A 22,843-nucleotide genomic window follows, 5' to 3' on the forward strand; every position below is an offset into this window, starting at 1 on the left:
ATGAGTGCATAAGCCCACTTACCAATTCTACCACTCATAATTGGGTTATGCAACATATACTTGATCACATCGGCTTGACCAGAAACAGTGCAATGACTAGACAGTAAATAACATCTACATTTGGTGCATGCATAAAACAAGCATAAGCATAACTTCTCAATAAAAGTGTACCTCGTTTCAGCATCCACCAACCTCCGACTTAGATATGTCACCACATGCTCCTTTCCTTCAGTCTCTTGTGTCAGAACAACCCCAATGACCTTATCTTCAGCTGCAATGTATAATCGGAATGGTACTCCTGCTCGTGGTGCTTTTAATATGGGAGCCAAAGATAAGTATTTTTTAATGAGATCAAATGCTTCTTGCTGTTCTGCCCCCCAAGCGAATTCGGCATCATTCTTAAGCCGAAGAATAGGGGTGAATGCATCAATCTTCCCGGCTAGGTTAGAAATAAACCTTCGTAAATAATTCACCTTGCCCAGAAACTTCTGTACTTCGACCTTACAGGTCGGAGGTCCCACATTCCGAATAGACTTGATTCGGTCAGGGTCTATCTCTATACCATGTTCATGGATGACAAATTCTAAAAACTTACCAGCCGACACTCCAAAAGCACACTTACGTGGGTTCATTTTCAAACCATACCGACGCATTTTATCTAAGGCTTTGCGTAAATCAGCTATATGAGAACTAAACTCAACCGATTTGACCACAATATCATCAATGTAGACTTCCACAGTGTTTCCTAACAGCTCATGGAAGATCAAATTCATAGTTCTCTGATAAGTAGCACCAGCATTTTTAGGCCAAATGTCATGACAACCCACTCAAATAAACCAATGAAGCCTGAACATATAAAGGCCTTTTTGGAGGCGCCAAACACTCAACAAGAACCGTGGCGGTGCTCTCTGGTCAGGCGCGGACGGTCCGCGACACAGGGCCGGACGGTCCGCGACCTGGCGCAGGAGCTAGGGTTCCCTGCCTGACGGCCGGATGGTCCGCGCCCTAGGGCCAGACGGTCCGCGCGTGCGCAGGGGCGGCGGAGGATCGCCGGCGGCGCCTGGATCTCGCTCCCAGGAGGGACCCCGTCGGGGAGTAGAGATCCTAGGTGGTGTCTAGGCTCGGGTAGATTGACCTAGACTACTCTAATCGACGTAGAGTCGAAGAGAAGCGGAGGATTTGGGGATTGGAAGACTAAATCTAAACTAGACTAGAACTACTCCTAGGATAAAATATAAATTGTATTGGTTGAAGGTTCGATTCGTTCTCCCAAATCGGCCGTATACCTCTCTATTTATAGAGGAGTGAGGCTGGACCCGTTACAAACAAATCTCCGAGTTTATCCCGAGATTCTCGCCAATGAACATAGCAAGAAACTCGGAACCCTAATATGTTCTGCGCCTGCGCGGACCGTCCGGCCCACAGGCGCGGACTGTTCGGACCGCGGACCGTCCGCCCTCAGGGCCGGACCGTCCGCCGGCTCAAATTAGTGCTCAACAGATGCATAAGCATTTGACTAGTTACCCTTAGGGCGTGTATAACCTTGAGTTATTGGCTCGATTAGTATAAGAGAAAACTAAGAGACTTCATGATACAATTCTGATCCTATAGATCATAAGTGCAGTTAGTAGACAATATGTATCGATAGTCGTGTGGAGACAAACTCTTCCTGAAGAGCTCGTCTCTTGATTTTGTTTTCACTTACATCTCTAGAGACCCCATAATTAATGGGATTGTAATGCCCTTACAGCTACAAATTTGTAGAGTAATTTATAGCCGTCTTAAGAACACATATGTTTTCATTTATTATTATAAAAATACTCATATATTCAATATATCTATGACTATTAGACTATTAATTAGTGTTCTTTTCTTGCTCTATTATAATTGTTTACCTTTATTTACAAATAATTGACGATATTTCAATAATATAATACATTCACATTTTTTCTTTGTTTTGTAGCCAATATATATTTGGATACGGTTTATGTGTCAAGTCAGATATAGATATGCTGTATGTCGACGGATATAATATTTTAGCTGCTAATCTTCTGTACGTGACAGCACTGCCTGACGGTACATAACGCTTTCTCTGTGTGAGCCCGCCCACTTCAAGCATGACTACAAACGCGATTAGGCGGCGATTCACAGAATTTCATAAAATGATTTTTTCTCTCTCTCTAGATGATAACTTTTTAACTAATAGTTACTTGCTACCTCATAGATCCAATTTCAAGCATGACTACCTAAGCTTAACTAATTTAAATTATTATTTTTTTTGTCCAAACTAGTAAGTAGGCCTAACTCATAGATCCAAATATGCCCTAGCCCACGGACATACTTGCAGCCGGCGACAACTAATTTCACCATAGTATCCTACTACCAATGTCATAATTACTGCTTTCCTTGGTTAATCCCATAATTTCAACGGCCAGAAATGAAGATGAGGTAGTTTTTTTTTCTTCCCTTAAATTAGAAAAGTCCACGGCCTCACCATCTGAACCTGCTGGCCTGGTGCAGCTAGTAGTTCACACACCCCACCACCCTTTTGTGGGCCCCACATCCATCCCATCCACAGCGCCAGCCTCATCATATATCCATTCAGATCAAGTATAATAATAAGCTCTAAACCTGACATTAAAAAGTAGAGCGAGTAATGTTTTATGTAAGAGCTAGGTGTTACATGAGTTTAAAGATAAAATGATGAAAAAGAAAAAGACGAGAGATTTATCTAAGAGCCAACCTTAAAATCAGCTTTATTATATAAGTGTGTTTATTATTGGTTCTAGTTCTAGATGATATAATCTATACTATACTTAAAGCTACAAATAACCCCTCACAGCTATTTCAAATTAATCTGCTGCACGTCTATAGATGCCAAACGATGCCCGACACGGGCTAGATGCATGCGGGCCACAACTATAGCACAGGCACGTCATGTCAGTCTGCTAACTATGTCGGGCCAGCCCGTTAGCCCGTCGATCCATTTAATTAAATCGGCACGCGGGCCACAATTATGGCACAAACACTTCATGCCGGTCTGCTAACTGTGTCGGGCCAGCCCGTTAGCCCGTCGATCCATTTAATTAAATCAGCGTAAAATATTAAAAAAATGGTGCAGGAGGTGGGGTTCGAACACATGCCCCTGATAGAAGAAGTGCAGGAGACACTAGGTGAAACTGTCTAACCACTAGAACATCACACTAAGATATTTTTAATATTGAATATAAATTGTATATAGGTATATACGTTTTTTTGTAAAATAGAAAAATAATCGTGTCGGGCCGGGCCAGCACTACGGGCCGAGGCTACAGCCCAAGCACGACACGACGTTCTTGGCTCTTGAAAGCATTAGGTCGTTTCTGAGACCACAATGGACTACATGGTGTTTGAGGTTGCTGAATTGGATGGAGCAGCAATGATTTGTCACACTAACAACAAAATGAAAGGTTATTTGTTGGTTTTAAACGTTAGTAATTGCTATGAAGTAGCATAAGTTATATGGAGCGTATCCAGTTTTATTGATGCCTGATTTTAGCAATCACTCCATATTTTGATTTATCTTTTTTATAAGTTTGACTTGGGACTTATTTTAGAAACTTGATCTCATAAACTCTCTTATTTGGTCTCTGTATGATGAAATTATGTCATTTTATAATCTCTATTCATTCAGTCAATCGTTGTGAACTCTCTTCTAATCGCTCACTTTATTGGCCGTGTTGTACCAAGACATATTTGCATGGAGTAAACAATAACATCAGTTAGCCAAATCAAAAAATATATTATACAGAGAGCGGAGACAATCAATAAAAAATCTTGAAATTTTTTGATGGATAGTTTACGTGGGTATTGTTGTAAGCCGTCGCGGGCAACCGACTAGTAAGAATTTAAAGCTAACAATAAACTTTATTATTAAACTTGCTCTTAAAATAACGCCATAAACACCCTCGTTTTCCCATTCGAGCCCTGAAATCCCAAAAGCCCAAACCAAATCCAAGCGCAAGAGGGGGCAAAGCCGCAAAGGGGGAGGCACCAGGCACCGGCAGCCATTACTTACTGGTCCTCACTCCCACACCAACCAACCAACCTCCTCTGCCTGCCGCTTCTCCTGCTGCGGGCGGGCACTGCTGCAAGTACTAGAGGAGGACATCCGCTTCCATTACTGCGCCTGCGGAGGATCGGAGGAACCAGTAGCGGAGGCTTCGATTTTCGGCGGGCGCAATAAATTTCCCGCATGGCTCGGAGGGCCGCGTCCTCGCTCGTCTCCCGCTGCCTCCTGGCGAGGGCCCCTGCCGGCGCGCCGCCCGCTGCCCCCTCTGCGCCGCGCAGGACAGGTATTGTTTCGATTCATTGCTCCGGGCTTCTTGGACCTCACAATATGCCCGTACCACTAGTACACTGCTATGGATTTTGGTCTTGCGGCGGTCCCTGTTTCGTGTTCGTAACAGGATTTTTTTGTTCTCTATTTTTTTTGTATTACGGGTTCCTGATCTTGTCTTTGATCTTGTCTTTGTTCATGATGATACCACCGCATGCCCCCACCTCTGTTTCCCCCCGGGTTTCTTTGTTCGCTTCAAGGGGATCGGGATAAATATGTCGTGTGGTGTCATCTTTTTCTTGTTGCGCTTTGGATCTGATCAGTCGAGCAGGCATCACTATCTGAATTCCTGGGTGTTTAAAACTTGTGATGCCCGTGTGTAGAGGTGCGGTCTTTAGATTGTTGTCAGATTTGGCTTGCTTCCTTTTGCTCCATAGATCACTGCTGACGTAAAGGTTGTTGAACCTTGTAGATTTCGCCTTCTTTTTTTTTCAAAAAAAATATAAAAACACATACATGATTTTCACATGTAATCTCTCTACAATTAGTATCGCCTTTAGATTGTTGTCAGATTTGGCTGGCTTCCTTTTGCTCCATAGATGACTCCTGACGTAAAGGTTGAACCTTGTAGATTTCGCTTTTTTTTAAAAAAAAAACAAAAACACATACATGATTTTCTCATGTAATCTCTCTACAATTAGTTCTTCTGAGTGATCACCTCATCTTCATTTCTCTTGCTCTGTCTACCACTAGCTGTGTGTACAGTACCAGTCCTCATCTCTTGGAGATATCGGCCACTCGACTCTTCTGTCCAACGTCGCCTTTACCCACCATCGTCTTGCGTGCCTTCTGCAATTATGGCCATTTCCAATTCCACCTTTGCCCTCACCCTTAGGACTCGGGATGTGTGACTTCTTGGCCTTGTGCGTCATCACTGACACTGAGAGTCATGGCTTGAATAGGTGTTTGGACTTTTCCGCTCCACAGATAAGAATTTTCCGGGATACGATAAGATGCCGATTTTTTCCTCCGGTCCTTGTCAGCACTGTGGAAAACCAGAGCTTTTGGTTCTCTGCAATTTTGTTTGCTACCCCCAACTGCTTGATATTGGATTATTGGTGGCTGGCCACTCACGAAATTCTACAGATTGTAAAGGACAACCATGATCTGTTTACGTCAAGAAATTCATGATCAACTTAGTGAAATGTCAAAGGTAGCCAGTTCTGATGTAACAGAACAAAGCATCTTCCATCTATTGCTTTACGCAACATTGCCATTAGCCCAGTGCCACAAAATGATGTGTTCCAACCTCCTTCTGTTCTGCTACAAAATCTTCAACAAATATAGTGTGGTAATTTCAATTCACTATTGCTGAATTCCAAGAAAAAAAATTCACCACGTGTGTGAAATAGCGCTATATGTATAGAAACAAAAAGGATATATCACATACAATGCGCCTTTGTCTTGCTATGCCATGTTTAGGGATATTCATGCTTTGGGGCACCAGATATGGTCAGAATGTCTCTTTTAGGACTAATTTGAGAACTCTATTTTTCCAAAAGATTCCTATTTTCCCAAGAGAAAATAAACTAATTTCTCTTACGGGGCGTTTGGATCCCTTCATTTTAAAGGAATTGGAATTCACTCAATAAAGTAACTTATTTAGTTTGGAATTTGGCATTCCACCACTTTCCAAAGTTCAGATATAAGACTATCTCAAATTCATAGGGTGTAGGATAGGAAATGATTTTATGCATGATTAGAATTTGTTTCTAATATGTAACTTACATGACACTCTTCGTTCTACTCCTTTATAGTAAAAATGTAGCAAATAAATATTTAGGACATCTTGCTAATAATAGTATACAAATATATTTTGTATAAAAGTGAATTAGCTTAATTGGTATATGACTAAATTACTATTATTAGAATAGAATTCAATTCCAGTGATCCAAACGGGGCGTTAGGAAAATAGAAATCCCTTCCCTTAGCCATATATAAAGCCAGGCCTCATTTAATGTATTTGTTTCTCAGAAATTCGCTACTATGTTTCTATGAGTCTTGGCATCTATGAGTAAATAGCATATTACCACAGTGCCTGCAGATGGGATGCACAGGCTGTTGCCAGGTGTCCTTCAGAGGTTCAGCACTGCAGCAGCAGTAGAGGAGCCCATCACGCCGTCAGTCCATGTGAACTACACAAAGCTCCTCATTAATGGGAACTTTGTTGATTCCGCATCCGGTATGAAACTCCATTTCTTTTCTATATGAGCAGATTGTTAGTAATCAAGCATCCTTAGACTTTTTCTTTCAACAAAAACTAGTATTGACAAGGCTGATCCAATAGCCACTTTTCTGGGCTTACACATGATACCTGTAGGCCCACAAAATGGAAAAAATATAGATCGGTTTTTGTTGCTTAAAATCTGCTTTTAATGTGAGGGGTAAAAGAAGAGTAATGAAAATGCCATGTCATCTGTAGTGTTTCAAGCTGATATGCTACCCAACAACAAAATATGCATGATTGCTTAGACTTCATTAGAGTACAAACCCACACCCTTGTAAATCATCCCCCCTTTAGAAACTATGCTTCACCACAAAGCACTGCACTTCTAAGAATTCAAACAGTTCTGTTATCCACCATATATTTGCCAAAATTTTATCTAATACAGACCTGCAACATGGCAAAGATTTATTGTAGTTTTTTTTTCTGTTGTCAATGATAAGTCAAACTCACCATTTGCGATGTGTAATTTTCATCTTATCAGGCAAGACCTTCCCAACTCTGGACCCTCGTACAGGGGAGGTGATTGCTCATGTGGCTGAGGGTGACGCAGAGGACATTAACCGTGCAGTAGCTGCGGCTCGCAAGGCTTTTGATGAAGGGCCATGGCCGAAGATGACTGCCTATGTAAACACTCAGCTTGAGATTTTAGTTTCTGCCGTATCATCGTGGCCTGAAGCCATGCTCACAGATGGTTGGAATCTAACTTTGCAGGAGAGGTCCCGTATCCTACTGCGGTTTGCTGATTTGATAGAGAAGCACAATGACGAGCTTGCTGCTTTGGAGACATGGGACAACGGGAAGCCATATGAGCAAGCAGCCCAGATTGAAGTACCCATGGTGGCCCGTCTTATGCGTTACTATGCTGGTGATTACCTTAATTTAATATTAACTAACGGAAGTTGTCTGGAACAATACAAACATATATACTTCCATGTCTAACTTGGTTCCATTTCCTCTGTTTTTTTTTCACAGGTTGGGCTGATAAGATCCATGGGCTCATTGTGCCGGCTGATGGCCCACACCATGTACAGATCTTGCATGAGCCAATTGGTGTTGCAGGTCAGATCATCCCATGGAACTTTCCTCTTCTGATGTATGCCTGGAAAGTTGGCCCTGCTTTGGCATGTGGAAATACTCTCGTGCTCAAGACTGCTGAACAAACCCCTCTATCGGCTTTGTATATCTCCAAATTGTTGCATGAGGTTGGTGAAGTAAATTAGTACTCACTTTCTTTTATTGCAATTATTGAATTTACTTAGAGAGAATGGGCTTTGTTTCGTCATACAACTTTTTTTATATGTTCTAGTGACATGTTTGTGTTTTATTGGGAATAAAAGATGCTAGGATTAGTCAACCATGTTTCTTTTTATCTTTCATAATACTAGTATATAGACCGGTCTAACGCTACGATTCCGAGGAGGGGAGAGCAATGGAGGGGTTGGCGGTGGTGTTAGTGCGAGTGAGGAGGAGGGGGCGGTGGGGTCGCTGTGGGAGGGGGAGGGATGAGGGATAATCTAAATAATATTATCTATTGAATTTGAGTGATTAAGGGAAAGAGGGTTATCTAGCGATCGGAACTGTTGATTTTGATAGTGTATTAGTCTGAGTGCAATTTGTTTGGTGGATTTAGTGGAGGTTATGGGTGTGGGAGTGCTTTGGTTGAGCGGGTTTTGCAAAGTTTAAACTGATAGATTATATAGTGGTATAGATGATGGATGGAGTGATCTTTCAAATCTCAATGTTATTTTTACTAAATTTTCTCCCTTGAGTCACTTTGCATCATGTCTACTCTTAAGATGGAAACAAATGAGGGAAAAATTATCTATCGGTGTTAATTGAGCATGTAAGAGACGAATGGTTCAAATTTCAAAATATTGAGTCCTAGTTCTTTGTCAATTTGACCTTGTACCAATGCATTATGCATATATAGGAGGATATGGTAGTAGCTCAGACTGCACGTACAAGTTTAAAGAACTTGTTCTATCTATGCAAAATGTAATGAACAAGTGGGCCTCATTTTAGTTGCGGGCAAAATCCCAAGGTTATCCATTAAAAAGGGAAACTATATCTTATAGAGAAATGGAAAGAATCTGCCTGCACACTTCTTCGGGCGCTGATTGTAACAGTTTAGAACCATGGCCAGATTAATACTGTTAGACTACCCGTCTAGGGTTTGTGTTATTCCCTGTGTAATGACTGTTATACCCCTGTGTAATGGGCCTTGGCCCAGTTACTCTCTCTATTTAATATCACTCCCAACCCCTGATTAGGGTATGGGCACACATTCCAACATGGTATCAGAGGGCTAGGGTTAGTTTTTCCAGCCGCCATCCCTCTTCTCCCGCCGCCGGCACCCCAGCCGCCGGCTCCCTCTCCCTCCCAGCCTCCGGCTCCACAGCCGCCGGCCTCCCTCTCCCTCCCAGCCGCCGCCGGCTCCCTCTCCCTCCCAGCCGCCGGCTCCACAGCCGCCGGCCTCCCTCTCCCTCCCAGCCGCCGGCGCCGGACCACCGGTCCCCTGTCCAGGCGCGGAGCGCTTCTCTGCCTCTGCGCGTCCGCCGCCGTCCCTCTTCCCCGACGCGCCCAGGGCCCCTCTACCCCTGCGCGTCCGCCGCCCCCGGTCGGCCGCCGGTCTTCCTCCCCTGCGCGCCCAGGGCCTCTGCCCCTGCACGCCGCCGCCGCCGGCCTTCCCCCTGGGAGCGGCGCCCGTCGTCCCTGCGCCCCCTCGACCAGGCACCTGGCCAGGCCGCGCCCCTGCCCCTGCAACCCCGCCGCCATGGACGCCAACACCACTGCCGCCACCGGCACCATCACCCCCGCTGCAACCGGCAGCGAGCCCGCCCATGGAGGGGCCCCGTACATCACCGGCCTCGGACCGCTCCGCGCTTCATCCCCGCTGCCCCTGCATCGCACCTCCCCGCCGGGCTTCCCCGCCTTCGCTTCACCCACCTGGAGTCATCGTGTCGCACCCTCCACCATCCCCACCACCGACCCCCCGCTCGTCAGCACCCTCGCCTCGATCCAGGCCGCTGTGATGGCCTCGCGGGAGCGCGAGCGCGCTGCCTCCCTCGCCCTGGAGCGTGAGCGTGCCCTGGGCGCTGCTCTGACCACCCAGATGGCCACCACGCAGCGTCTCCTCGGCCACCCGACTCTCGCCGATGCGGAGCCCCCAGAGGACCCCCACGCCTCCGACCTCGACGCCGACCTCATCGCTGCTCTCCACGCTCAGGCCGCTGGTCTGCACAACATCCGGGCCCTCGTGTCCGTGGTGTTGGATCCGGCGTCTTCCCACTACCCCCGCTGGCGAGGACAGGTCCTCCTCACGCTGCGGCGGTTCGTCCTCGACGATCACGTCCTCGTCGACCACGACGCTCCACCGCCTCGCTCCTGGTGCCTCATGGACAGCGTTGTCCTCTCGTGGCTCCACGGCACCATCACCGTTGAGCTGCAGGACATCATCCGCGATCAGGCGGACACTGCTCGCCAGGCGTGGCTCGCTCTCGAGGACCAGTTCCTCGGGAATCGGGATGCGCGGGCGCTCCACCTCGACGCCCAGTTCCACCTGTTCTCTCAGGGAGACCTCTCCGTGGGAGAATACTGCCGCCAGATGAAGGGCCTGGCTGACTCTCTCCGCGATCTCGGCGAGCCAGTTGCCGATCGTACCCTGGTGCTGAACCTCCTGCGTGGCCTCAGCCCCCGCTACGGCCACCTGAAGGCTCTCATCAAGAGGAGCGTGCCCTTCCCCACCTTCCACGCCGTGCGGAACGAGCTTCTCCTCGAGGAGCTCACCATGGCGAATGAGGCACCCACTCCTGCCTCGGCCCTCTACAGCGCTCCCACCAGTGGTCAGCCGCCTTCAGGGGGCCAGGCCACCCGTCCTCCGTCGACCGGGGCTCCCACCCGCCCCCCTCCTGCCGTCCCGGCGGCCCCTCGTCCGACTTCTACGACCGACGGGGGTCGTCGCTCCCGCAAGGGCGGCCGTGGGAGCGGCGGCTCCTCTCGTGGTGGTCCCTCCGGCCGGGGTGGCGGCCACGCGTGGCCGTCCTTCTACAACCCCTGGACCGGGACCATCGCCATGTGGCCGGGCCAGGCACCGAGTACCCCCCGTCCTCCGGCGCCCGCCCTCTTGACTACACCTCACTACGGCGCACCTCCTTATGGTGTTCCCGTCGTGCCCCAGGCTCCGTCCGCGCTCCTGCCCCCGGGGACCCACACCTCGACGCCTTGGTCCCCGCCGGCTGGTGGTTGGGACAGCACCTCCCTCGCTGCTGCTTTCAGCACCATGGCGATGACCCCACCCCCCTCCGACTGGGTGATCGACTCCGGTGCCTCGTACCACACCACCCCCACGGCAGGCACGCTCTCTCGCTCTCATCCCCCACTCCCCTCTCACCCATCCTCGATCGTCGTTGGAAACGGTTCCACCCTGCCAGTCACCTCAGTAGGTGCCTCGGTTCTCCCTGGGCCGTTTTACCTCAACGATGTTCTCGTAGCTCCCCACATCACCCACAATCTTCTTTCTGTTCGTCGATTCACTACTGACAACTCCTGTTCCATTGAGTTTGACCCCTCTGGTTTTTCTGTGAAGGATCTGGCCACCAGGACCCTTCTCGCCCGCTGTGACAGCTCGGGGCCTCTCTACACGCTCCAGCCCTCCACCGCCGGCGTGTCTCCACCTCCTGCCTTGGTCTCCACCACCTCCTCCACCACATGGCATCGACGTCTCGGCCATCCTGGACCCGACGTCATGACCAAGATTACCAGTAGTCTCGATCTTTCATGTAGTAGGGGACATTTTGAGGGTCTCTGTCATGCTTGTCAGTTAGGCCGACATACTCGTCTCCCATTTACTACTTCTTTTTCTCGGGCTGAGCAGGCTTTTGATCTGGTTCATTGTGACCTTTGGACCTCCCCTGTACTCAGTCTTTCTGGTTATAAATATTATCTGGTGATTTTGGATGATTTTTCCCATTTTCTCTGGACCTTCCCGCTTCGGTTGAAGTCGGACACATTCACCACCCTCACACACTTCTTCACCTGGGTATCCACTCAGTTTCGTCGCCCGGTCCGTGCTCTGCAGTGTGACAATGGCCGCGAGTTCGATAACAACGCCTCTCGCTCCTTCTTCCTCACTCATGGCGTCCAGTTGCGTCTCTCGTGCCCCTACACTTCTGCCCAGAACGGCCGCGCCGAACGCATGATCCGCACCACCACTAATATGCTCCGCTGTCTCCTCTTCCAGGCGTCTCTCCCTGCCAGCTACTGGGCAGAGGCCCTGCATACTGCCACCCACCTCCTCAACCGTCTTCCCTCGAAGGCGGTACACCACCCTACCCCCCACTTCGCCCTTTACGGCACAGCCCCTTCCTATGACCACCTTCGCGTGTTCGGCTGTGCCTGCTACCCTAACACTTCCGCTACCGCTCCACATAAGCTTTCTCCTCGCTCCACCCGCTGTCTATTCCTTGGCTACTCCCCTGACCACAAGGGGTACCGGTGTCTGGACCTCACCTCCCACCGCATCATCATCTCTCGTCATGTCGTCTTTGACGAAGATGTGTTTCCCCTTGCTGGCTCCACCCCACCCACCGATCTTGACTCCCTCCTCGAGTCCGATCCGATTCCTCCCCCACCTTCGGCTCCCCGTCTTGCGCCGTTACCTGCTCCTCGTGCGGCCCCCACGACCTCTTCCGCGCCACGCGCGGCCCCGTCGACCCCGCCTGCGCCACGCGCGGCCCCGTCGACCCCGCCTGCGCCACGCACGGCCCCGTCGATCCCGCCTGCGCCACGCGCGGCCCCGTCGACCCCGCCTGCGCCACGCGCGGCCCCGTCGACTCCGGCTCGCTTCGCCAACCCCGCCCTCGTCTACCATCGCCGCGGCCACACCACTACCTCGGCACCCCCCGACGCGTGTCCATCGACGGGCGCGGCCCGCTTCGCCGACCCCGCCGTCGTCTATCACCGCCGTGAGCCGGCCCCTCCAGCCGCTCCCGACGTTCCGGTGGCTCACTCCGAGTCATCCGTATACCACCCGGTCGCCATCCATCGCGACCCCGGGCACGTCCACCCGATGGTGACTCGACGCGCTGCTGGCGTTCTCCGCCCCGTCGACCGGCTCATCCTGGCAGCCGCTACGACCAGCACTCCACCCGACGCTTCCCCGGTACCCTCCTCCGTTCGCACTGCCCTCGCCGACCCACACTGGCGTCGCGCTATGGAGGAGGAGTACGCGGCCCTCTTGGCCAACCACACTTGGGACCTGGTGCCGCGTCCACCAGGCACCAACGTGGTCACCGGCAAGTGGCTATTTCGCCACAAGCTGGCCTCAGACGGCTCCCTCGACCGCTACAAGGCCCGTTGGGTCCTTCGGGGCTTCACCCAGCGCCCCGGAGTGGACTACGACGAGACCTTCAGCCCTGTCGTCAAGTTCGCCACTGTTCGCGCCGTCCTCTCCCTCGCCCTCTCCCGCGACTGGGCGATCCATCAGCTCGATGTCAAGAATGCCTTCCTCCATGGCACTCTGACGGAGACTGTCTACTGCAGCCAGCCCACCGGCTTCGTCGACGCTGACCGTCCGGACCTGGTTTGCCGGCTGAACCGATCCCTGTACGGCCTCAAGCAGGCGCCACGGGCTTGGTACAGCCGCTTCGCCTCCTACCTGGCCTCTGTCGGCTTCGTCGAGGCCAAGTCGGACACGTCCCTGTTCATCTACCGGCGCGGCGACGACACCGTCTACCTCCTGCTCTACGTCGACGACATTGTGCTCACGGCCTCCACCGCCGACCTCCTTCACCGCACGATCGTCGCCCTTCAGCGGGAGTTCGCGATGAAGGACCTGGGGCCCCTCCACCACTTCCTCGGCGTCACCGCCGAACGTCGGCCTCAGGGTCTCTTCCTCCACCAGCGCCAGTACGCCATCGACATCCTGGAGCGGGCTGGCATGTCTGACTGCAAGCCCTGCACCACGCCTGTCGACACTCAGGCGAAGCTCTCTGAGGACGACGGGCCTCCGGTCGCCGACGCGACGTCCTACCGGAGCCTCACCGGCGCGCTCCAGTACCTCACGTTCTCCAGGCCCGACATCGCTTACGCCGTCCAGCAGGTGTGCCTGCACATGCACACTCCGCGGGAGCCCCATCTCACTGCGCTCAAGCGGATTCTACGCTACCTCCGCGGCTCCCTCGACTACGGCCTCCTACTCCGCCCATCCCCGACGACGGAGCTCGTGGTCTACACCGACGCTGACTGGGCTGGCTGTCCCGACACGCGCCGGTCCACCTCCGGCTACGCCGTCTTCCTGGGCGCCAACCTCGTCTCTTGGGCCGCCAAGAGGCAGCCCGTCGTCTCTCGCTCCAGCGCTGAGGCCGAGTACCGTGCCGTGGCCAACGGCGTGGCCGAGGCCTCCTGGCTGCGCCAGCTCCTCCACGAGCTTCACAGTCCCCTCCAGCGCGCCACCCTCGTCTACTGCGACAACGTCAGCGCGGTCTACCTCTCCACCAACCCCGTGCAGCATCAGCGCACGAAGCATGTGGAGATCGACCTCCACTTCGTCCGCGAGCGTGTCGCTGCCGGTGACGTCCGCGTTCTCAGCGTCCCCACCACGCTTCAGTTCGCCGACATCTTCACCAAGGGGTTACCGTCGAGTGTCTTTTTAGACTTCCGATCCAGCCTCAACATCTGTACAGGATAGAGTTGTGACTGCGGGGGGGTGTTAGACTACCCGTCTAGGGTTTGTGTTATTCCCTGTGTAATGACTGTTATACCCCTGTGTAATGGGCCTTGGCCCAGTTACTCTCTCTATTTAATATCACTCCCAACCCCTGATTAGGGTATGGGCACACATTCCAACAAATACATCATTTATTTTAGTTGTATATGAAAACCATTATATGGGAAGCAGCGCTAGCTCAGTTGTCGATGATGTTGATGTATGCCCAAACCACCCAGGTCCTTGTTGAGGTGTTGAGTGCCTATTTTCTTAATGAAATGTCACCTAGTTCCTCCTAGATCAGTCTTTTTTTATGAAAACTACTACTCCCTCCGTCCCACAACGTTTTATCACTTGCTTTTTATATCTATATTCAAATAAATAATAATGAATCTAGACACATACAAAACACATACACTAATTATTGTATGAATCCAATAAAAGGCTAAAATGGATTTTAATTTGGAACATAGGGAGTATATTCTAATCATGGGTATCACATGTGTTGCATGTATAACTGTATTTTTAGATCTAGCTGCTTTGAGCATGCAATGGGCCACTTGGTTGTTAGAATATATTAAGGGATATGACTTTTATATAACCTGTTTTTTTTTTTTCTTCTTTCAATCGGAGCTGATCATATTTTGCATGCTAAATAGGCTGGACTACCTGAGGGTGTTGTGAATGTCGTTTCTGGTTTTGGCCCTACTGCTGGTGCTGCTCTTGCTAGTCACATGGATGTTGATAAGGTAAATACACATTTAAACTATATTGTATGCATTTATAGAGAATGGTCTGAAAAACTATACCTTTGGACTAAACATTTATTTCTTTCCTTCAATAAAGATCGCATTTACTGGATCTACCGATACTGGAAAAATTATTCTCGAGTTGGCTGCAAAGAGCAACCTTAAGACAGTGACACTGGAGTTAGGAGGCAAGTCCCCTTTCATCATAATGGACGATGCTGATGTTGACCATGCTGTTGAGCTTGCGCACTTTGCCCTGTTCTTTAACCAGGTATTTGTCGGTGTAATGTCAGAATAAGCATGATAACTGTGTTTTCAGTTTCATTCTACCTAAATATCTTTCTTGTCGCATGAATTTGTCAGGGACAATGCTGCTGCGCTGGATCTCGCACGTTTGTACATGAGCGTGTTTATGATGAGTTTGTGGAGAAGGCCAAGGCTCGTGCATTGAAGCGCGTCGTTGGTGATCCGTTCAGGAAAGGTGTTGAACAGGGCCCGCAGGTACATCTCTGAATTGGATATTTAATGAGTTACTTAGTTACAACCTCTACATTGCCACCCATGAATTCCATGGAGCTCCTATAAGTTTGACATATCATTCACATAGTATCTGCTTCGCCGGTAAACTCATAAAAAAAATTCTAAGTTCAACCAACGAGCCATTACATTGCCAATTTTATTCTGATATAACTGATACAAATTTTAACCATTCCTTCGATCAACTAAAGCCATACAATAGAATCTTGAAAGTTTCATCTATCAAGGTTGATGATGTTCACTAACGTGACTCTACATTTTCTTCGCGTTTGGACTGATGAAAACATGCAAATTTTGTCTCTTCCTAGATTGACGACGAGCAATTCAACAAGATCTTGCGCTACATTAGGTATGGTGTTGACGGTGGAGCTACCCTTGTGACGGGTGGTGATAGGTTGGGTGACAAGGGTTTCTACATCCAGCCAACGATTTTCTCAGATGTCCAGGTGAGCTTTGACTGCATCCAAGTACCAGTACAAAATTTCTGTCTCTTGCAAGATATGCTTAGTGTTCCATTAGAAACAAAGAAGGATATATTTAAAGTTCGTTACATGGCTGTTACAGGACGGCATGAAGATTGCTCAGGAGGAGATATTTGGGCCTGTGCAGTCGATCCTCAAGTTCAAGTGAGCATTATCCTCTTGTCCGCTATCTGAAACTCTAATTAATAACCAAGCAATCAAGAAATGCGAATAAATCTTAAGAAACAGTCTCTTTGGTTATATATAACTTTCGCTGTGCTTGAACAGAGACCTCAATGAGGTTATCAAGAGGGCAAACGCGAGCCAGTATGGATTGGCCGCCGGCGTGTTCACCAACAGCCTGGACACGGCCAACACCCTGACGCGCGCGCTCAGGGCCGGGACCGTCTGGGTGAACTGCTTCGACGTCTTCGATGCTGCGATTCCGTTTGGTGGGTACAAGATGAGCGGCATCGGGAGGGAGAAGGGCGTTGACAGCCTGAAGAACTACCTGCAGGTGAAGGCGGTCGTCACCCCAATCAAGAACGCCGCGTGGTTGTAGACGCTGCAAGTGTGGCCTTGTGCACGAGAACCACGTATATTCATTTCCTGGTCACATCCCCGAACAATGTGAAGGCGTTAATCAGATAGATGACGATGAAGAAGAACAACTATAATAAGATTTGCCCTAGCCTGGGTTCTCAGTTATCTCTAATAAGTTTTATGGTTGGTGCCTATATATTGTGCAATTTGGTTGCTCCCTTTTATTTTGTTTCTTTTTGATAAGACTGTTCTAGCAACGGATATGCAGAGTTCATTATGAAAATGCATTTGTTAGTGTCTTTGATGGTTAAGTCCCTAATTGTCATCAGTGTTGATTCCCTAGATTTGGCGAAGAATGTAAGGGAAGAGAAAGATTAGAGAAAAAAAATTTAAAAGGGTTTTACTCACGTATGGTCTCCAAATGTCATGTGTATAATAAAATAGGTATATTGAAGATTCGTTGCATCACCTCCTTCGATAATCCAAAAATTAGTTTTTAAGCCATGAATCTAATAGAGATGATAGCCTTGATTGGCACAATTGTTGTGTTGTGTTGGTCACTTGCTTTTGACTACTCAAATAAACCAAAATCAAGGTAACATGGATAAATTATTTCTTCCTTTTTCACTCTCTTTAGGGATATTAATTAAAGGGAGAAAGTTAGAAAGATAAACACAGTTGAAGATATTAGAACACGAGGATATAACAAAATAATTCATTTCAAACATATTACCCTTTCTTCTTTTATTACTATAAATGATTACAAATATATCTGTGGCTTTATCAGGAAGAGTTCAAAGACAGAACAATACAACTTTGGAGGCGAAGATATTCAATTCTTCCTCGTTCTAAAAGTGTTCCCTGTGCATGGTGCTATACCTCTATTTACATTGGTGGAGTATAGCTTCATATGAAATCACAAACAAGCCCACAAATCCTATACACATGAACTACAAACCTTTTAAGGGTAGCGCCATCTTTTCCCTTCACTGTCGTGCTGGCCAAGCCTCTAGGTCCTTCTCACTCAATTTTGATCGTGCATTGGTATTGTGGAACTGAAGCTTTTGATGGTGCATTGGTATTGTGGAACTGAAGCTTTTGATGGTGCATTGGTATCATGGAACTGAAGCTCTCTCCTCTGCCCTGTCCACGTGTTTATCCCATAGAATCGAAGCTTCCTAGACTAGCTTTGTCTAGCTTCGTCTCTTGCTCATGCGATGCTTTAGACGAAGGCTAGCTTCGCTGTCGTTTTAAAGCACCAGAAACACATTTGATTGATAGTATAATGTTTTGAGGACCTTCGAAAATAGAAGACCCCAACAGTTGTGGTGGAACCGCCCAAATTATTCTGGCTTAAGTGCCTAGGTCCCACCTTAGAGACGATGACATACTTAAATCGGAATAAACTGTTAGGCTGTTGAATCTAGTCCGATAAAACCACTTACACCAGATCGAAATACCACTTGCTCACTTGAAAGTGAGGCATAGAGCAATACCTGACAAAATCGAGTTGTGCCAGTAGTGGTATCTTTACTCTTCTTTTTCTCGAACGGGGACACTAATTTTGGTGCATAAAATTTAGATTTCTTTGATGGCCGTGGATCCCTTGATGGCTGTGGAGAAGGTGGATTCCTTATTGGTGGCGTAGATAGTGGGTCACCAAGAGGATGAGAAGGAGAAGGTGGTGGAGACGGTGGGTCAGAAAGAGGATGGGGAGAAGCATGTGAAGTTTGAGGAGGTGATGATGGATGTACAATAGGAACTGCAATTTGATGAGGCAGAGACGGTTGGGCAGGTGACGACGATGACTGTGGTGGATCAACCAATTCAACATCCCTTCGAGGCCAAAGGATGACATTCTTGATAGCGTGTCCAAGTGTCACAATACCATCAAGCCCAAGGATGGCTAGCATGTTGTCCTCGGATCCTTGGACAACCGTCATCACTTCTACCCTACAATAGTCTTATGGAATGTCGCTTCCATGGAACTTATGTCCTGAGATCACAAGGCATGTGGCTACTTTCTTTGTTAATACCATATCTTATAACTAGTGTGCACGCCACATGCCTTGTGATGTCATCAACTGGATAGTGGACATTATTTCCCATCGACGCAACAAAGCTTGGGACGATCGTACAATCGGTGGAATACTGTGGTTGAGCTGTTGGAATTATTTACATCTGTGGAGTGGTCATCTTTTGAATAGACATCGCACTCACCAATTGCTGCACCAATTCTCAAGGAGGATTCGATAGCATTTGAGACATCAGGTTTTTAAACTCTTTCTAAGCCTCCTCCTTAAAATAATCCGCCATCTATTCCTTATATCGATCATGTTTCTTGTATAGATCTTCCCACTGTGGTCCGAGTCCTTCCTTCCATCCTTCCTTAGATGAGATTCTCATACACGACCAGGATGCTCAGGGCTACCGAGACCAGCCGTTAGGATGTCTCTCTCCCTTTATGGCTTAAATATACCTTGGATCTGCTTAGCTGCCATTGCATATATGTTTTTTGATGCTTCTTTGACAGTGGGATCATTAAAAGATACACCAGCCTCAGTTTCCCTTGGTTTTCTAGAACGAATCCAATTAGCCGTTCTTTCACCAAGTTGCTCGGATACTATCAGGGGTGATAATTAGGGACACTCGAATTACCCCCTAACAAACGCACTCGGAGAAATAAGGACTAAACTCCCGAGGGGTGACAGTCGAGTCACCTATAAACAGCGGAGACATCTCCCCGAGGGTCTCCCACCTCGAGCGGGGCTCCGCCTCGCCCCAAGTCGACACCACTCACTCTGCCTCGCCCGAGGTTGCCTCCGCCTAGTCCGTCTCGCCCGAGCCAACCTCGAGCAGATAGGACAACGGGGCTCGAAAACAGGCAGGAGACAGGTGCATTTAATGCGTGTGCCAACCCGCGCTGTGGCAGCGGAGCACAATGGTGGACAAGACAACGATCACGTCTAAGTGCAGCGGTATGATTACGCCTATGCCAAACAGTGCGCGCACGCCGCCTCATGCCCTCCGATGGGACGCCTAATATGACAATCCGAGCGGACGAGTCTTCGGGCGCAATCTCTTTGCCTCGCCCGACCTAAGCTCAGCCCTCGGGCAAATTCTCTGCCTCGCCCGAGCTCGGTCTTGGCCACCGACTACGCTATGAATCCCGCAGACAGCCACTCTGCCCAACTGTAACGCACGTCAAGAGACGGCTTGGCTGACACCTCGGGAAGACTTCTGCATCAACCAAGCGAGGGCTCTGATCTCGATGAGTGCTACAGAGAATCTCTACGTCATCGCACGCCAGGACAATGACGCACCACGTAAGCAGCCTTTGGCCCATACCCCGGCGCTGTTACAACCACTATGCCATGGGCGGCCACTCCCTCGGGGCCTCGGGCATACGAATATCCCCTCGGTCTCGGCCTCGGCTCTCTACGTTAAGTCAGTAGGCGCGAATCTACTACATAGTTTGCCGTCACGTCAGATGTCACAGTATCTCTCCTTCAAATACAAGACTTAGCTTCGCCATGGACGCTCCCCTAGGTGTATAAATAGGGCAGTGGTCCCTCCATAGACGAAAGAGACACACATAGACGAGTTCTTGCTCCCTCACTTTGTCTTAGATATTGGCACTTGCCTCAATCATCTCTAGGGACTTGGGGACTTCCCCTCTCCCACCGTGCCTGTAAACCCCTACTACAGGTACCACGGTGCGAGTAATATAAGCCTCATCCCCTCTGCTGTAAGTAGGGCCTCGAGAAGCCTGAACCAGGATAGTCGCTTGTGTCATCTCGCACACCATCTAGAGCCGATCACGCGGCACATTACTGGTTGGTTAAGGACCCGTAGTCCAAACACCGACAGTTGGCACGCTATTTAGGGGTCTAGTCACGTGCAATATCCCTAGTTCTTGCTAGAGCTCTAGATGGCAGGTTTTGACCACCCACTCAGGCTTGGGACGATGATCAGGTTCGGGAGTGTTTTGTTCATGTCTCTCCGCATCGAGTACGACATGGTACTCCTCCCGCCTACCCCTCCTGAGGATCAAGGCTCCCGTCGTCGCCCTTCTCGTCGTAGGAGGCAAAGACGGAGCAACTGCAATCGTGCCCACGGGGAACTTTGTGTGCAGAAGATGCAGTCGAAAATGATGACGACATTGAGTCTCTCTCAAGGGACTTGGCCGGCGTCAACATTTCGCCCAGAGTGCTTGCGCCAACCTTCCTGGCACCACCTGCTCCAACGTGGGGGTCACCACTCCCCCACGACGTCAAGCAAAGGGTACGGTGTCAGCAGCACCTGCCCTCCCACCTGTGGGCCGGGAGGAGCCGAATGCTCCCTAGAGAACCATCCGTGTTCAACCCCATCCCCTTCCAACCGTGTTTCGACACCGGCTACGACACTAAGATGTATGCCGGGCTACCGTTCCCCTCCAGGTGCTTGGACTCTGAGGAAGAAGATGGCCCAAGCTTCGCCCTGGACTTCTCTGGGCTAAGAGACCCCGAGTCCATGCTAAAGTTCCTGTATGCATGTGATGAGATGCTTTCCAAAAACTCGGAGGGTTACAGCTCCAGTGGTGAAGGCTACGATCTGACTCGAGAGTGCTTCCACGTCGACTTAGGGCTCCCCGAGGATGGAGATCACCTCGGCATGCCACCGGAGGACGACCAGCCTCGACCACACAACCTAGATAGGGCCCAGACCCCACCAGGAAGATGTGAGGCTCACCTCTAGCAGCTCCAGGAGTTGCACAGCAAGCTCAGGGAAGAACAACAATGCCTGCAGCAACTACAACATCCCTTGGAAGGAGAAGCTGTGGGCAAAGCCCTCAACGGAGGCGCACGGGCGAAGGCCCACGACATCCTACATAGCATTGAGGAAGATGCCGACACCGCCGAACCTCCCACCGGAGCCTTCCACCATCGAGGGATGCCACATCCACGGTGAACTTCGGGGGCTTCTAGAATGCGCGGCAGTCCAGCAGGCCGAGAGTTCGGCTTCTTGACTCCAGGGACCAGCTTCGAGCCTCTAGCCGGGCCCTCTCGCTTCGAGAGGGAAGCCTTGGTGCATCCTACGCATACCAGGCAAAGGGCACCCATGGTGCATGACCGTCTCTAGGACAATCGCCAACCCTAGGTGGTCCATGACCGTCTCGATGGATGCACCCGACAGCACGAAACATTTGGCTACCGCCCCCAACAGGGTGGACGCTACGATGGCCGGGAGAACTGAAGTCCTTATCCTGAGCCACTAGGCCCTCAAGTCTTCAGTAAGGCCATCCGCAGGGCGCCATTCCCGCCTTGGTTCCGGGCCTCGACTACTATCACGAAGTATCTAGGGGAAACAAAGCTAGAGCTATGGCTCGTGGATTACCAGCTCGCCTGCCAGCTCGGGGGACGAGTGATGACAATCTCATTATTCGAAACCTCCCTCTCTTTTTCTCCAACTCTACCCGAGCATTCAGAGGGAACTTCCAGGGCACGTACATTCGCCTAGGAAACTCTTGGGACCTCCAGAGCTGCCGACAGAAAACTGATGAAAGCCTCCACGATTACATCCGTAGGTTCTCAAAACAGTGCACTAAGCTCCCCAACGTCACTGACTCCGACGTCATAGGGGCTTTCCTCGCGGGCACCTCCTGCCGGGACCTAGTCAGCAAGTTGGGTCACAAGACCCCAACTAAGGCCAACAAGCTAATGGACATCGCCACGAAGTTTGCTTTGGGGCAGGAGGCAGTCGAGGCCCTCTTCCACAAGAACAAATGGGATGGGAAGCTAAAGGAGGGCGCCCTCGAGGCGTCCAGCCCATGTAACCCAGAGAAGGGCAAAAGAAGAAGAATATGCAACATGTCCTACCCGAGGCCCTCGCCGTAGAACTCGTTCATATCATATAGGTACGATAATTGATCACGTGATGTGGAGGACAAGAGTTCGATTAATCTCAAGGTGATGCTGATGGATGAAGCGAAAGGGGATGAATCAAAGAAGTGCCAGGATGGAAGACACTCGCCAAGCAAGTGTCATCTAAGCAACACTAACCTAATGTTATCCGAGCAAGCCCTGGTGCATTTACGACCTCCTTGTTGTTTTAAATTTTTTATCTCTTATATGCTGCATTAGGTGATAGGAGTTGAGTGATGAAACACTTGATGCATTACCATTCCTTGGAATTTGATTATCTTCCTTGATACCTGGTTTATAAAGAGAACTAATGAATCTTAGCCCTGCTTAGAAAACTAAA

At 49.6% G+C, this 22,843-nt stretch overlaps 1 protein-coding gene across 1 annotated transcript; it reads left to right on the forward strand.

The window, feature by feature from the left end:
• The first annotated feature begins 3,981 nt into the window (after window positions 1-3,981).
• On the forward strand, window positions 3,982-16,911 carry LOC732806 (restorer of fertility 2). The gene is made up of 11 exons (NM_001112421.1): window positions 3,982-4,334; window positions 6,414-6,560; window positions 7,087-7,229; window positions 7,317-7,470; window positions 7,578-7,807; window positions 14,970-15,059; window positions 15,157-15,330; window positions 15,423-15,560; window positions 15,905-16,042; window positions 16,161-16,222; window positions 16,346-16,911. Exons 1-11 carry the CDS (start codon window positions 4,235-4,237, stop codon window positions 16,617-16,619), a joined length of 1,650 nt encoding a protein of 549 aa, NP_001105891.1. The 5' UTR covers window positions 3,982-4,234; the 3' UTR covers window positions 16,620-16,911.
• The last annotated feature ends 5,932 nt before the right edge of the window (window positions 16,912-22,843 follow it).

Source organism: Zea mays, chromosome 9, assembly GCF_902167145.1.
Source record: "Zea mays cultivar B73 chromosome 9, Zm-B73-REFERENCE-NAM-5.0, whole genome shotgun sequence".
Classification (NCBI taxonomy): Eukaryota; Viridiplantae; Streptophyta; class Magnoliopsida; order Poales; family Poaceae; genus Zea; species Zea mays.

Excerpts from the sequence above, each read along its gene's own strand:
- LOC732806 (NM_001112421.1), top strand. The coding sequence starts at position 4,235 with ATGGCTCGGAGGGCCGCGTCCTCGCTCGTCTCCCGCTGCCTCCTGGCG. Across the intron at positions 7,471-7,577 it reads TCTTATGCGTTACTATGCTG|GTTGGGCTGATAAGATCCAT; the intron begins GTGATTACCTTA and ends TTTTTTTCACAG. Across the intron at positions 16,223-16,345 it reads CAGTCGATCCTCAAGTTCAA|AGACCTCAATGAGGTTATCA; the intron begins GTGAGCATTATC and ends GTGCTTGAACAG.